Genomic DNA, 13485 nt, shown 5'->3' on the forward strand with positions numbered 1-13485 from the left:
TTTCCTGAATCTGACACTCTTTAAAATTAGTTGTCATGCGAAAATATATAACCTTAAGAGGCAGTCCATTCAAATGCTCTTCCACTAGATACATCATTGTAACAGGGTTGATTTTTTTTTTAACAGAATTAACAAATACATGAAATATAGTTTTATTTTAACATTCATTTATACATTTTACTTGCTGCGGCCGATTTGTTTTTTTAAAAATATATTTTGTTTGGTGGTGTTTGGTGCGCATTCTTCCGTATGTCAACTACGTGGCCAGGTAACGCGTTAGTAATTTCTCAGGAGGGCCTGAAGGCATCACTCCCAAACGTCATAAACAAGCAGCCAACCTCACACTCCCCCCCTCCCGCCCCATTCCTTTCCTCCCCTGAAGCCCCGCTATCTTTAGCACTGTCGCGGATTACCGTGCACTGAGAGCAGGATCGACTACCTGCCCCATCGCTTCCCCCCAAGCCCCGAAGAGAGCTCCTCAAAACGAACTACACAGCGACATAAATCCCCACAAAGGATGGGGGAATGACAACGAAATTCCCGTTCGCGGTTCTCCGTTCCCGACAAGACTACCACCTCCAGCACCCGCGACGATGCTGCTGCTCTCCAGCCCGCGGAGTGAACGCCAACGCCGGGCCTCGACGTTGCTCCTTGCCGCGGTCGTGCTCTGCGTCTTTCGCGCTGCTGCAAGCCTGCCAGGTAAGATGCATTTACCGACACGTTTTTGTGAAAAACATCCACTTCATTCGTGGACGGTGTGCTTTTTTTTTTTTTTTTTTTTAAACCAATTTGTCGCGTCGACGTGCGTCATCTGGGGGCATCTTTAATGGACGAACCTCCTGGCACCTGTCAGGCTGACAGCTTTGCGTCAAAATGGAGACGATTAAAACGCCACACAAAAAAACATGAACCCTAAGCTACTATTTTCTTGTCCGCGGTGCGTTGTCGACGTGGTCGCTTTCCGTTTATCTTTTTTTTATGCCGGTTGAGTGAGCAGGTGGAAAAACGCAACAAGTATTGACAAGTCATCGTTTCTTTCCGTGTTAGCATTTCCTCAAGTAAGCCTAAAACGAAATTACAACTCAATTATGTCGACAGTGTTTCTCAGCGTTTTATATCATAAAATTAAAGATCATAAAGCATCAACACCATCCATCTAGCATGTGCGCAATTATCAATTAAAAATTCATGATACCTAAAAGATCACAATTTTGTATGTATTTTAAAAGTGCCAAACATGAAAAATTGGTGATGCTTGACTGCATTATTTTTATTCTTTCCCCCGACCATCTAATATGACAGTTTCATGGCATCACAATAAACAGATCCCTATCTCCTTGCAGCTTTCATTTGCTTTTAGAATTGCATGGCAGGCCTGCTCAAGTGCCCTTCCGGGGCTTTATATTGCCCACTGCAGTATACTTGAGCTGGTTTGTAACTGATGGCGCTGATGCCAGATAATCTGCTCCTAACTCGTTCAACACGATAACCATGTGAGAGCTGCAACAGCTGGACAGTCCAACGTCATCTTTCGAGCTCCACCTGCTCCCTCCCTGCACGGAAAGAACACGTTTACATCAATGTGAATCAGCACGTTTGTATTTATTCAAACGTATCAACGTCTAATGTGACGCAAAATGTTTCATGCATTTTCAATGATTTTACCAAATGCGATGGTCACCGATGGTTTACCGGCAGATGTGTTTTCATGTGAAACAAGCAATTGTGAAATGCATTGCATGACACGTCATCATGACAGTATTGTACTCAATTATAAAGTGATATTGCACTTAATCTCTTCTGGATTGATTGGTAAATTCAACACAAACAAACACTTGAGGCTAATCTGTAATCATAGCTAGCCTAAATAACGCTAGTATAAACTGACGTGACACATACATATTAGCACTTTACGCAAATGGTATGAATCATAAAATCAACTTTGGGCATTAACGCACAATAATGAAGGTTACAGTAGGCGATTAATAGCTAATTAGTTGTTAGGAGGATTTTTTGTTGCAAATGACTCCTTCCATTGAGAATACGCATTCACGATGCCCCCATGTGTCATAGATTCATAGCAAATGTGCCGATGATGTGTTTTTATCTCATCTTCTGCCCCGTGGCAGAATTAGTCGTCTACGATTTAGCGGTGAACGGCAGACGAGAACAGTCAGGTGGAAAGCCACTTAAGCTGTGTCGCTCGGGGACATGAAGACCACTGAGTCGATTACGGCCTCCGAATGATTCACTTCTTTTGTTTTTATGGAGATTTAGTGCTACATTTTAAAAAAAAATAGCCATGTGCGCTGCGGGCTCTCCAGAAAATATGAATTTACAATCATAGCGGTCATATTAACCCAGCTGCTGCCTAATTGCTAGTTAATAGTATCACAGATTTGACCCAGAATTATCGTCCCATTGTTTTTGAGCTCATTATTTTCACACTATCTATACAGATTTCCAAATCACACTAAATTTGTGAGGGATTACCGACAGATCAGTTCCCATGGCTAAAAGCAAGCAGGAAATACTCATCAATACTATTGATCTGCCTCATTGTGGTGTTGCAACTGAGAAGTCTAAAGGGAATAAAAATGGTGGGCGAGCCAAGGATTCCCATTAATCCCACTTCTTTATCCCTCACCTTGCTTTCTAGTTTCTACCCATCAAAGTGTGTTTGGCCATGAGAAAGTCATGATGTCACCAAATGGTGTAGATCAGTCACTGTCAAAAAATAAAAACTGAACATCATGACCAATGATGTTTATGAAAATAATATTGCAAGTCACCGTAACATCATGCATTAGCATTGCGCATAAATATAGGAAAATTGTATTCAAAAGTGAAATACAACTGAACTGTGCTGTCATTCTTTTGCTTACCACTAGGGTGAGCCCAAGTCCCCCTAATTGTACCACTTTGAACTTGTTAAACTATGTTGAGGATTATTTTTTCCACGACACCACATTCCACCAATAATGTCATTGTCATTGCTACTTAAAATATTTTCCTGACACCAACCTGCCAAGTGCTGACGGCTCACAGTGCACATGCCGAGACTGCCGGTCTATTTTTGACATCACAGACGATTGCTTTTAGAAAGCAGACTGGTGGCTATAAAAAAAGAAATAGCCCCAAAAAAATCATAATTCAATAAAGCTGTCGCCCACCTTTTGTATAGTCACTCATTAGCATTGGAAGAAAAAAAAAAAAGTATTTTCTCTCACAAGCAACCTGTGTATCTAAAACACCAATTAAACCATTCCCCATATGGAGATAAAAAACAAATCATTTCTGATATTAAATCTGTAAAATCAGTTTTATATAAGAAGAATAAAGTCTTGATATGAACTAGGTCACCCAACGTATTCTTAGCCAACTGTGTAAACAAAACCCACCGACAGTAAACTAAATTTTCCCCACCGTTTGCTCCCTGTAATTAATCAACAAATCAATCCAAGCAATCAATAGCTACACCCTTCCCCAATTGTCATTTTCACAGCAAAAAAAAAAAAGTGATATCAAATCGTGAGATTCCCACTCGTGAGAGGTGGCGAGCAAATTAATCAGCTTGTTGCATCATCTGGCCCACAAGTCGTGGAAATAGAATGGAATAAATCAAGGCCACCTCCACGCCGCCATTGTGTAAGCCCTTTGTTCTGTCTGCTGCGGTGGGTGGAAGATGGTGGTGGTAGTGGTGGGGGGGTTGCTGCCTCTGCTGCTTTGCTTTGCTTCACTCTAATGATAATGACACAGTAATTATCCCCTGTGCAATGGTTACACTTGTCTGACATAATAAACGACACGACAGTAACGACAAATTACTCACTTAAATGAATTTTAAGGTTAATTTTTTTCCTCCGGTTTTAAAGCAAACCGTTTTTTATGTCATGTGTCGGTTAAATAAATGGAAAGTCACGCCCGTTTTCTACCAAGAGCGTCCGTGCCTTGCATTTTGTGCGATTCATTGAAGCAGCACGGGAAAGCGGTGCCGACGCAGCATCCGCGAACCGACGTAGATAAGACGTTCATTTTCCGCGATGGTTGTCACATTCTTCTGAAGTCATTTCTGAGAGGAGGAGGATGCTTTCTGGGGCGATGAGGCAACATTTTCCGCTCTGTGGTTGAACACGGCGAGGCGTGAAACTTGCTTTTTTAGGGCACATCACTTTTGAAGGGGTAATAATAGTGACTAAATCTCTCCCATGGAAACAAAAAAATCTGAAACTATGCTCATCTCGCATTTAAATTTGCAATAAAAACATGATACATTTTTGTAAATATTAATGTGCTTAATACAGATCCTTGGTGTACACCAAATGTCATATATTATTCAGCCGATAGAGGTATTATGGCACGCTGTCTTTAAATGCTTATCGTAACGGGCTCCCTGGGGAGAATTAAAGGCGTATGAGTTTTGCCAAGCGTGCTCCCGTTTTGTACGCTCGTGGGAAATAAACGGCGCGTGCACAAATCAAGCGCGGCCTGCCTACGAGAGCGCTTTCCACTTGATGAGGACTCATTTCCTGGATGCCATCAGTGAGTGTGTCAGGAAATCTGCACAATAGGTGTACGCGACCCACTCAGCTTATTTCCTGCCCTAGCATGGCCTGCGTTTGTTGTGCCCGTCACCGGACAAAAATATAATGTCGTGTTTGGCTTTTTGGGTGAAGCCGGGCAACAGCGGCAGATGTAGAAGTAGTCATTTCTCTCTCTTTTAACAAGGACTCTGGAGCGAGCGTTACATAATGTGTTTTTTTACACTATCGTAATCAGACATCATGCTGCGGAATGGCGTCCTTGGTTTTTTTGTCGAGTTTGCTCCATTTGCCAGGCTCTTAACCCCAACTCAACTCGAAAACAAACCTCTTGCATGTAATGAAGGTTTTTTTTTTTTTTTACCAGGCTGTGTGAAAGTGTTTTTTTGCATACATGCAGAGCACAAAATGCAGATTTTCCTGGCAGTCCGCTTTGCAGATTTTCACACTCACTGGCCTTTTCACCGCCTTCAATCTCTCACCATCTTCCCCACCTTCCTCCCCCGTAGCGATGCATGCGCAGTCAGTCTTTGCACACATATGCTTGCTTTGTGTTTGTGTGAAGAATAAATTACCTGCACGCACGTGACTGTAATATGTTCCTTCACATTAACCTACGGGAACTGCTGACTGGCAGCGCTGAGAATTGAACCGCTTCATTACAACCTTGCAGGTGTTGAAGACAAAAAATAGATTCCACACCATGGAAATGGAAGTTTGTTCTATTGAGAGCTTTTTTTTTTTTAAGCATCTTGTTTTGTTGTTAAATTGATGCTAGGTTGATGTTGTTTGTCTTGTTGAGTGTTTGTGGTTTGAACGGCCTGAGGGATGAAAGCTTCTTTTCAACCTTTAAGTGCTGCCGTTGCGGTGTCCGTAATGACCCGGTGCGGTTGTCCAGAGAGCAGGACAGTGATGTCATGGACGCACAAAAGTTCTAAAAACTCCACTTCGCTATTCATTTGGATAGGAACCACAACATTCGGATCATTCTTCCAGTTCTTGATCTGCAGTGTCAGCCAAGTTATATATTTTTTTTTTAACCAGCTTGATTAGAAGTTAGAACACACCCAAAAATAGCAGTATGACTCATCCCCAGCGTTTGGATCCTCGTACTCGATGCGACAAGCTCGAGAACATCTATTCTTTATCTGTTTTTATCAGCGTCTCTATTTGTACTCGTAGCCTTTCTTTAAGAGGTCATGTCGTTGAAGGAAATCAACAGGGACAAGTTAAGACAAACCTCTCAGGAGCAGGAAGTAAGCCACAAGGGATAAAATTAAACATGATAGATGATGCAGGCTAAAATAATTGAGACGTTAATCAAAGTGCTAATGAGGAATAAGAGGCTGAACATGAGTCTTTTACGCCCGCAAAGCAAAAGCGAGTGAGAACATTGATGATGGCTGACACGTCGCTTCCAGGTGTTTAACCAAAAGCTATAAATATTTTTCATCTTTTGACTGCTTAAACAAAACCGAACTGGCGGGGTGCAGAAGATTAAAAAACAAACAAATCGATCAGAAAGAGCGGCTAGCAGCTAGCGGTTAGCAGCTCCAGAGTTACACCTGCTCCAATGAAAACATAACCTCCTTGGCAAAGGTAATTGCTCTCAAGCGGATACTAATCAATCGACGGAAGGGCTAAATTAGCCCGGCTAATAAACAAAAGGCATGGCTCTTGTGCGTTGGCTCCATCTCACCACCGCAACCCCCCACTTCGGCGCATCTGCTCCTTTGATATCTCGTATCTTCCCTCGTATCGCAAGCCTTGTTGCCATGGAGGTCACTTGAATCTCTCCTACAGCCATCTCGAATCGTGACTAATACGCTCCCCTTACGTAAATATCAGCCAAGTAGAGGAGAACGGATTGGACAAAGCGTATGAAAGACTTGAATGGTTCATCCCAAGGACAGTCCTCCATCTTCATCTCATATCTTCATTTTAAGATGTATCAGCTTATACCTGACCTCGTTAATTGAATAATTGTGTGTCACTTTTTGTCTGTGTTTCCCTCAGCCGGCAGAACGTGCCCTCACCACATCGACTGTGCCAAAGAGGGACGCCACCTGTGCCGACCCGGATTCACCACCTGTGGCTCCTGCCTCGCTCCGCTGGTGGAGGACGAGACTGGTCGCTGTGTGACCAAAAGGAGATATCATCAACATGGTATGAAAACAAAAAAAAAAAACACGTAATAAAATGCTAGCATGGGCTATGTTAGACTGGCTAACGGTTAGCTAGCTAACCTGAAACGGCCGACCACGCCCATTCTTTGGCGCACACCAAGCCAGGCCCGCGATGTCTGTTATCGCAATTTCACACCAGAGACATTTACATGTTGCGCAGAGCTTTCCCTTTTCTCAGTTCTAAAATTTTCAAGGAAGGAACTTTGCTGAGCTCCAGTCGTCTCAGGCAGACACACCTTAAAACAAACCTCATTAGCGCAGAAGCTAGACGAGTATACAAAGACCAGTGGCTTGAATAAATATTTGTCCGTATCCAATTTATCTTCTTCTATGTACTGTATATATGCAGTTTAGATTTTAATATCCAATCTTTTTCACAGCAGTCATTTTGAAAGCAATTACTACTTTCCTTTTTAGCCAGAATCTTAAGGCGTCACAGAAACGGCAAATAATGAATTCACTGTGACTTGGCTAATGTCGTATTAATTAGCAAATATTTTTAGCCAAGCTAAATAATAAGTTGTTTTCTTCCTTTGCCGCTGTGTCTTCTTCCGTGGCTGCACACAGCTCCCTTCCTCTCAGCCTAGCTGTCTCCCGTTCGATCGCCGATTGATTTTGGCCTCTCCCCCCTGCTAGCGTATCCATCTTGGCTTAATGGCTTTATTCCCTCGGTTTGTCACCGTCTCGTGTATCTCCTCTTCTCTGCTCTCTGCATCCCCGTGACGCCGTTTGCCCATCATCCATGTTTCTGACAAATATGGCGCAGTGTGATGTGATCCTCGTGAGGATTCTTTTATTTATTTATTTTTTAATCTGGCCCTGCTGCTGCTGCAGCAAACACGTGAGCCGCCCCCGCACTCTGGCGACTTAAATCGCTTTCAATGTCGTAGATCTCGCTCTCACTCGATTAAATCTAATGTCATTTTCGAAAAGAGCCAGACTGCAGAAATAAATCTTTTTCTCCCATTGGGTGTAAATTGCAGAAATTGAAACGTGTCACCTATCACTTGCGTGTGTCTGTGTGCGTTGTTCTCGTAAAGGTCTGTGTGTGCGTGCTTGAGGATTAATAATTCAGATGGCTCTGCGGCGGGGGAGCGTACAGTAGAAACTTGGCTCAATTTGTTGGCGGCAACTTTAGATAAAATGTCTGCCTCTGTATAAATGCCAGCGTTTTTTTGATGTGTTGGAAAATTAGAACGGGATTTTTATATGGTTTACGTAACACTCTCGAATGACGTGTGGCTCTGCTTCCGCAACAAACACTAATCCACGGGAACAGATCATGATGTAATGCATACATCATAATTTACTCGACAAATATGCTTTACACTGACTGTCAAATCAAATAAAAATCACGCGACAGGTTTCATTATTTTTTTCATTTCAATGTAACTTGATAAGCCCCGTTAATTGTGATTCATTAGGGTTTTGTCTCCTTTTCTCCTTGGGGGGGGCGCTAGAGGACTTTCAGGGAGGTGCAACAGGTTACGTAAATAAAAAGCTAAACACGTTAAAGCAGCGAAACTAAGCTAGCAGTTTCCCTTAACATGGAGGTTATAATAATAATAATAATTGAGTCCCTACATTAATGAGTTCTTCTGTTGCCATTTTCGTTTGGTGTTCTGTGTGGCCAGGTAGGACAGCACTTAACAAAAGGTAAACCAAAGCGTTATTTGACATTTAGGAGTGGCCTTCCATCAGTAAACCATGCCTCCCAGCCTTGTTTTTTTTATTCTGTGTGGACAGTGAAGGTGTACAGGATGTGCCAAAGGCAGGGCTCGTCCGCATCACATCCTCGCAGTTGACCTTTAACACCCTTCCCTCACACATATGTGTTAAGTTGATTTCAGATTCTAAATTGATGAGATGTGGCTGTGTTACATCCACCGAATGAGCGCCACAGAGATTAAATTGATCGATATTTTGTTTTTTTTCTTGATGATTATAAAAAAAAAGAAAAAAGGAGAATTTAGTGAAGATTTCCTGTAAGGCCTTATCAGTAGTCACTCCCTTTGGTGAAAGCTAATGAAGTTAACATACAAGTCTGTGACCTTTTTTATCTCCTTATCTTTCCCATTGACCATTTGTCGACCTTTCATTAAAAGCGTCTGAAAAGAGCACGCCAATTATTAGAGATGTCTTCACAGTAGTACTGCCCTGTTTTTTTCTGCTGTTTGACTACGTCTGTTCTCCTGAGTGTCCACAAGACGGCAGCAGAGTTCACATAGTGACAGTGCATACGTGCATAATGGCATATTTTTCTCAATCATTCCCTTTAAAAAAAAAAGTTTTGTTCTAGAATTTTAATGACAGTACAATTTGTTTTAAAAGAATCATTTTTTTTAAAATACGTATCTTTTAAAATGTATTCTAAAAAATAACTACAACGGAATTTGAGGTATTTCAAACCACTTCAAGTAGGTAAACTAATTTAAATTTTTTTTTTCTTCAATTTATTGCTATAGCAAATACAGGAGAATTTAAGAGGCAATACAGGTGGAAGTGAGTGTTTTTTGAGTGGGAAAAGATAACAGCACACATGCGTGTCAGTGGCTCTCCTGTTGAGCCGTTTATTGTTTGTTTGTAATAGCCAACGGACCCCCCACCCCCTCTTCCCCCCTATAGGCCAGTCTGGGGGGGGGGGTTACGGCTCATTATCAACCTGGTGACAAAACGATCTTACGTGACCGGAAGTGTGCGTACTCAAGTAGCGTGTGGCCTCCGCACAATCACTACTTTTTTATGTTAATAATCCACCCTGGATTAAATATGGGACCACATCTTCACTTACTGCCATTTGCACATTTCATCTCGCGATCCCCCTGAGCATCTGACAGTTTCTTGCTACTGATCTAAATTCCAAACGGGGTCATCATACTTGACGTGGCTAACTCTGCATTCCAATCAAGTGAGCACCCACGGAGCACCCAGCCACCTGCTAGGTACAGATGGCGTATCCCGCCTCTGCAGACACCTGCCGCGATGTGCGCTAAACGGCGAAGGGGGGTCGGGCTGGAACAAAGCCGGCGGTGAAAGTGCCGGTGTGTCACAGCGTACACATTAGCTCAGCCAGATGGTTGACCCTCTACAGGGGGAGAAAGTGATACTGTAATCATTAATGTAATGATGCAGATATGTTTACGGGGTAACGGCACAATGCCCAAATTGAAGATCCTCTACTTTTTATTTTTTTTGCTTATGATTTAACGTTCTGCTACATTGAGAATATGATATATTGCAGGGTGACTTTATAACAGGAACACTTTGATCGCCACCATTAGCTCCGCTTCGGTCTCTATTGTCAACGTAGCACATTTACTGAGCCAGGTTTTTGCTGATTGCTCCTGCCCCCTGCTGTGCTTCCTCCCCCGGCCACACACACACACACACGCATGTATATGCTGGGATCTGGTTGCCCTGGAGACCCGTCCTGTACCGCAGGAATGTGGCTAACTGTCTGGCCTAAAGGGCTGTTAACATCAGTTTCGTATTGTCTCCTGCTTCCCACCAGTCAACAAACAAATAAGACAAGACCCACAGGCACACGCCTCGTCTTGTCACTTTGATTTGGTCGAAGGACATTGGGGATTATAACGTAAACCTGCCAATAATATATATGATCTTCTTGCCGGCGGGTCACATCATCGTCAATAGTGAACTAGCTTAAAGTCGCGCGGGTGTTGTCTTGTAATGTTGTCTTTTAGCTTCAACTTATTCAAATCTTGTCTTTTAGCTAAAGCGCCATTGTACCCAGACTTGGATGAAGAGATCGATTTCATCCACTCATACATTGAAAAACAGGAAGTGTCTGCGATCGAAGCACCCAAAACACATTTGAAACCTCCCGGTAAGAACTTTGATATCCGTCGACTACATTTGTTTTAATTCTTGATTTTCTGACATCACCGGCCCGTGTTCCTCCATCACCTTCAGTCGCCGTCCTCTCAGCCAAAAGCCGAATCAAGATCGCCGCCTCCGAACAGGGGCAACTGGGCCGAGATGGCTCGTCCGCCCAAACCCGAAACGGCACCGCTGCAGGGTCCCGTCTCAGCAACGCGTCCACCCCGCAACCCACCCGAGGGGACGGTCGAGGCGGCCCGCTCGTCCAGAACGCTTACAAGGACGACAAGATCATCATCAGTGAGTTTCATGCCTCGATGGCGTCGCTGAAGAAAAATCTGTGTCGCTAATGCTATATGTCATTTAAAAAAAAATCTTTTTCAACTTCCAGTTGTCATCTCCTTGTTCGTGGCGATCGGCACCGTAGCATTGATCATGGCGACTGTCTGCTACGTCAAGTAAGCGACTGCATGAGATTTTTTCTTATTCCCTTTAATTGATGCGTTACTAACTTGCACTGCTCCCCCCCTGCAGGTTGCGTAAAGAATCGCGTCTGGCTCAGAAGGTGGACTATCCCGCCTTCAGGGGTGCAGGTGTGACCGCCGCCACTGGTGCCGGTAAATCGGTACGTGACACACTCGCATTTATCGTTTCAATTCCTTTCCTGGCTTCTGCAAAAACACACGTGTCACATAACACGTTCTTCTTCTTGTCTGTAGGTTGGGGATAAAACTCTAGCACAAAGTGCTCAAATGTACCACTATCAGCACCAAAAACAGCAGATGCTCTCTATTGGAAAGTATGTCTTTTTTTTTTCCTTATTTATTTTCTGATGTGTTCAGTTATATTATATAATTCAATCGTTTTTTTTCCCCCCAGTCACAAACCGGAACAAAAAAACATGGACTCGGAGATCACCTCAGATGAAGAAGAGGCAGGAGACTTCACGGTGTATGAATGTCCTGGACTTGCTCCGGTGAGGATGCAGTCATTGTGTGGATGCTGACGAGGGGGGTCAACAAAAAAAATAAAACTCAATCATGTGTGCTCTCCTCCACAGACCGGCGAGATGGAGGTGAAAAATCCTCTGTTTGACGACTCCACCATGCATTATCAGGGGAATCAAAAGTGAATGCTGAACACTCACACACACACGTGCAAACACTCACACTTGCATGCAGACAAACGGAGGAAAACTGGCAGAAGACGAGACGATTAAAAAAAAAATTGTATTGTCTCTCGCTTTTGGCCCTTTACTAATTCTTCCCGCGCCTTCTCCATGCCTCTCTCCTTCCTGCTTTTATGACCCTGGTGTAATTTTGGGTTCTTTGTGAATTTTAAGTCTTTTAACACAAAGACTCCTCCTTGAGTTGTTGCTTGTGAGCGTCCTGTCCTCAAATTAAATTTTAAACTCTTTACGTTGCAATATCTCTTTCCGTCATTTCTGCTGCTGTTTGCGAAGACTGTGATAAAATAGCAAGAGCATGTAGGAACACACACACACACACACATACACACACACGCATAAGCAGAAAAACAGGTGCACTTCTTTGTTTTGTCATGCGTAGCTTGTGGCTAAACCACATTCTTAGCAGGAAATATTTAACATCCCATCTCTGAAATTTTAGCATCACCGTTGCTGATTTGATTTTTCGTCATATGAGCTGCGCATAAAGATTTTAAGATATAGAAATATATATATGTACGTACTGTATATCCATATATATGTTATTATATATACATATATGTATATATAGACGTATATACGTACTTATACAGTATGTACGCATCCACATATGAAGTACTTGATGATGTCTGTTGCATGGTTTGAGCGTATTGTGCAATGCAAAAATCCTTCTGCCTCCTGCTTATGCAGCCTGTCAATAGAGGACGAATGTACAGTCCAAGTGACATTTGAATGATTTTTTTCCTGCGGTGGAGAGTAGGAAAGATGGTAGTAGGGCTCTTTTTGGAGGGGGGGGGGGGGACAGACTATATTGATAGATGTATCGGTGGTCAATTTCACTATCTTGTGTTGTCCCGCTCTGTCATCTTGTCGGTCCCAAAGTGAATCTCCTGCTGCAAAAATGTACATAAAAGCGTGAAAGTGTTCACCTTTTATAGATATTTGTACATGCAGAACAAGGATCGGTAATAAAACTTTTTACCACGGCAGTATTACTACTCTCTTTGTTTGACGCATACTTAACATTTTGTGTTTATCTGTTTTTTGTTTTTCATCTTGAGGGCCATCTTGATTGAACGATCTAGTCAGACAAGCGTCGCAATTGTAGGAAAATATAGTTGTGATTTGTTGGCAAGTTTTTTTTTTGGTGGGGCAGACAGCAAATATTTTTTCAAAAAGATTTTTATTACCATTATCGGTTGAGTTACAGTCCAACTAAACTTAGTTTTACACTTTAGTGTACAACAACCACAGTCTGTTTAGCTGAATGCTAACAAACAATGCAAAATGGTATAGACGGGCTGTTACATGTTAGCATTATGCTGTCGAGTATTTATTAGGCGAAGCTAAAAATGTCAGAGGATCTGTCAAGTTAGCTCAAAGCGTCAACAATAATTGGGATCTGCTTGCTTGGTTTAGTCCAAAAAAAAAAAAAAACCCCAACCGACGCATTATTTGAAATGTATGCTAGCAAACAAACAGCCACTTCCTCTTAGCACCACATCCTCTTGTTTGATGTTTCGTCGGCTCCCGTCTCAAACTATCCTCTTTGACTTGATTTTGACTTGATTATGAGCTACCTGTCGAAAGGTTTGACTTTTTTTTTTTTTAACCAAACCACATAGCTTTGTCCCCGAGCTTTATTTTAATACACTCGCAGCTGAAGGAGCAGCACAATGTCCATTGAATTGAAACTGTTAAATCGAACGGATTCACGTCATTTCACTGTATT

General features: G+C 42.6%; 1 protein-coding gene across 1 annotated transcript; it reads left to right on the forward strand.

Moving 5' to 3' along the window:
- Nucleotides 1-358: 358 nt before the first annotated feature.
- Nucleotides 359-12742, forward strand: npdc1a (neural proliferation, differentiation and control, 1a). Its single transcript, XM_037266511.1, has 9 exons — nucleotides 359-699; nucleotides 6558-6707; nucleotides 10461-10574; nucleotides 10661-10867; nucleotides 10959-11025; nucleotides 11102-11192; nucleotides 11287-11366; nucleotides 11447-11543; nucleotides 11628-12742. Exons 1-9 carry the CDS (start codon nucleotides 594-596, stop codon nucleotides 11697-11699), a joined length of 984 nt encoding a protein of 327 aa, XP_037122406.1. The 5' UTR covers nucleotides 359-593; the 3' UTR covers nucleotides 11700-12742.
- Nucleotides 12743-13485: the final 743 nt, after the last annotated feature.

The sequence above is a fragment of the Syngnathus acus genome, chromosome 12 (genome assembly GCF_901709675.1).
Source record: "Syngnathus acus chromosome 12, fSynAcu1.2, whole genome shotgun sequence".
NCBI classification, from domain to species: Eukaryota; Metazoa; Chordata; class Actinopteri; order Syngnathiformes; family Syngnathidae; genus Syngnathus; species Syngnathus acus.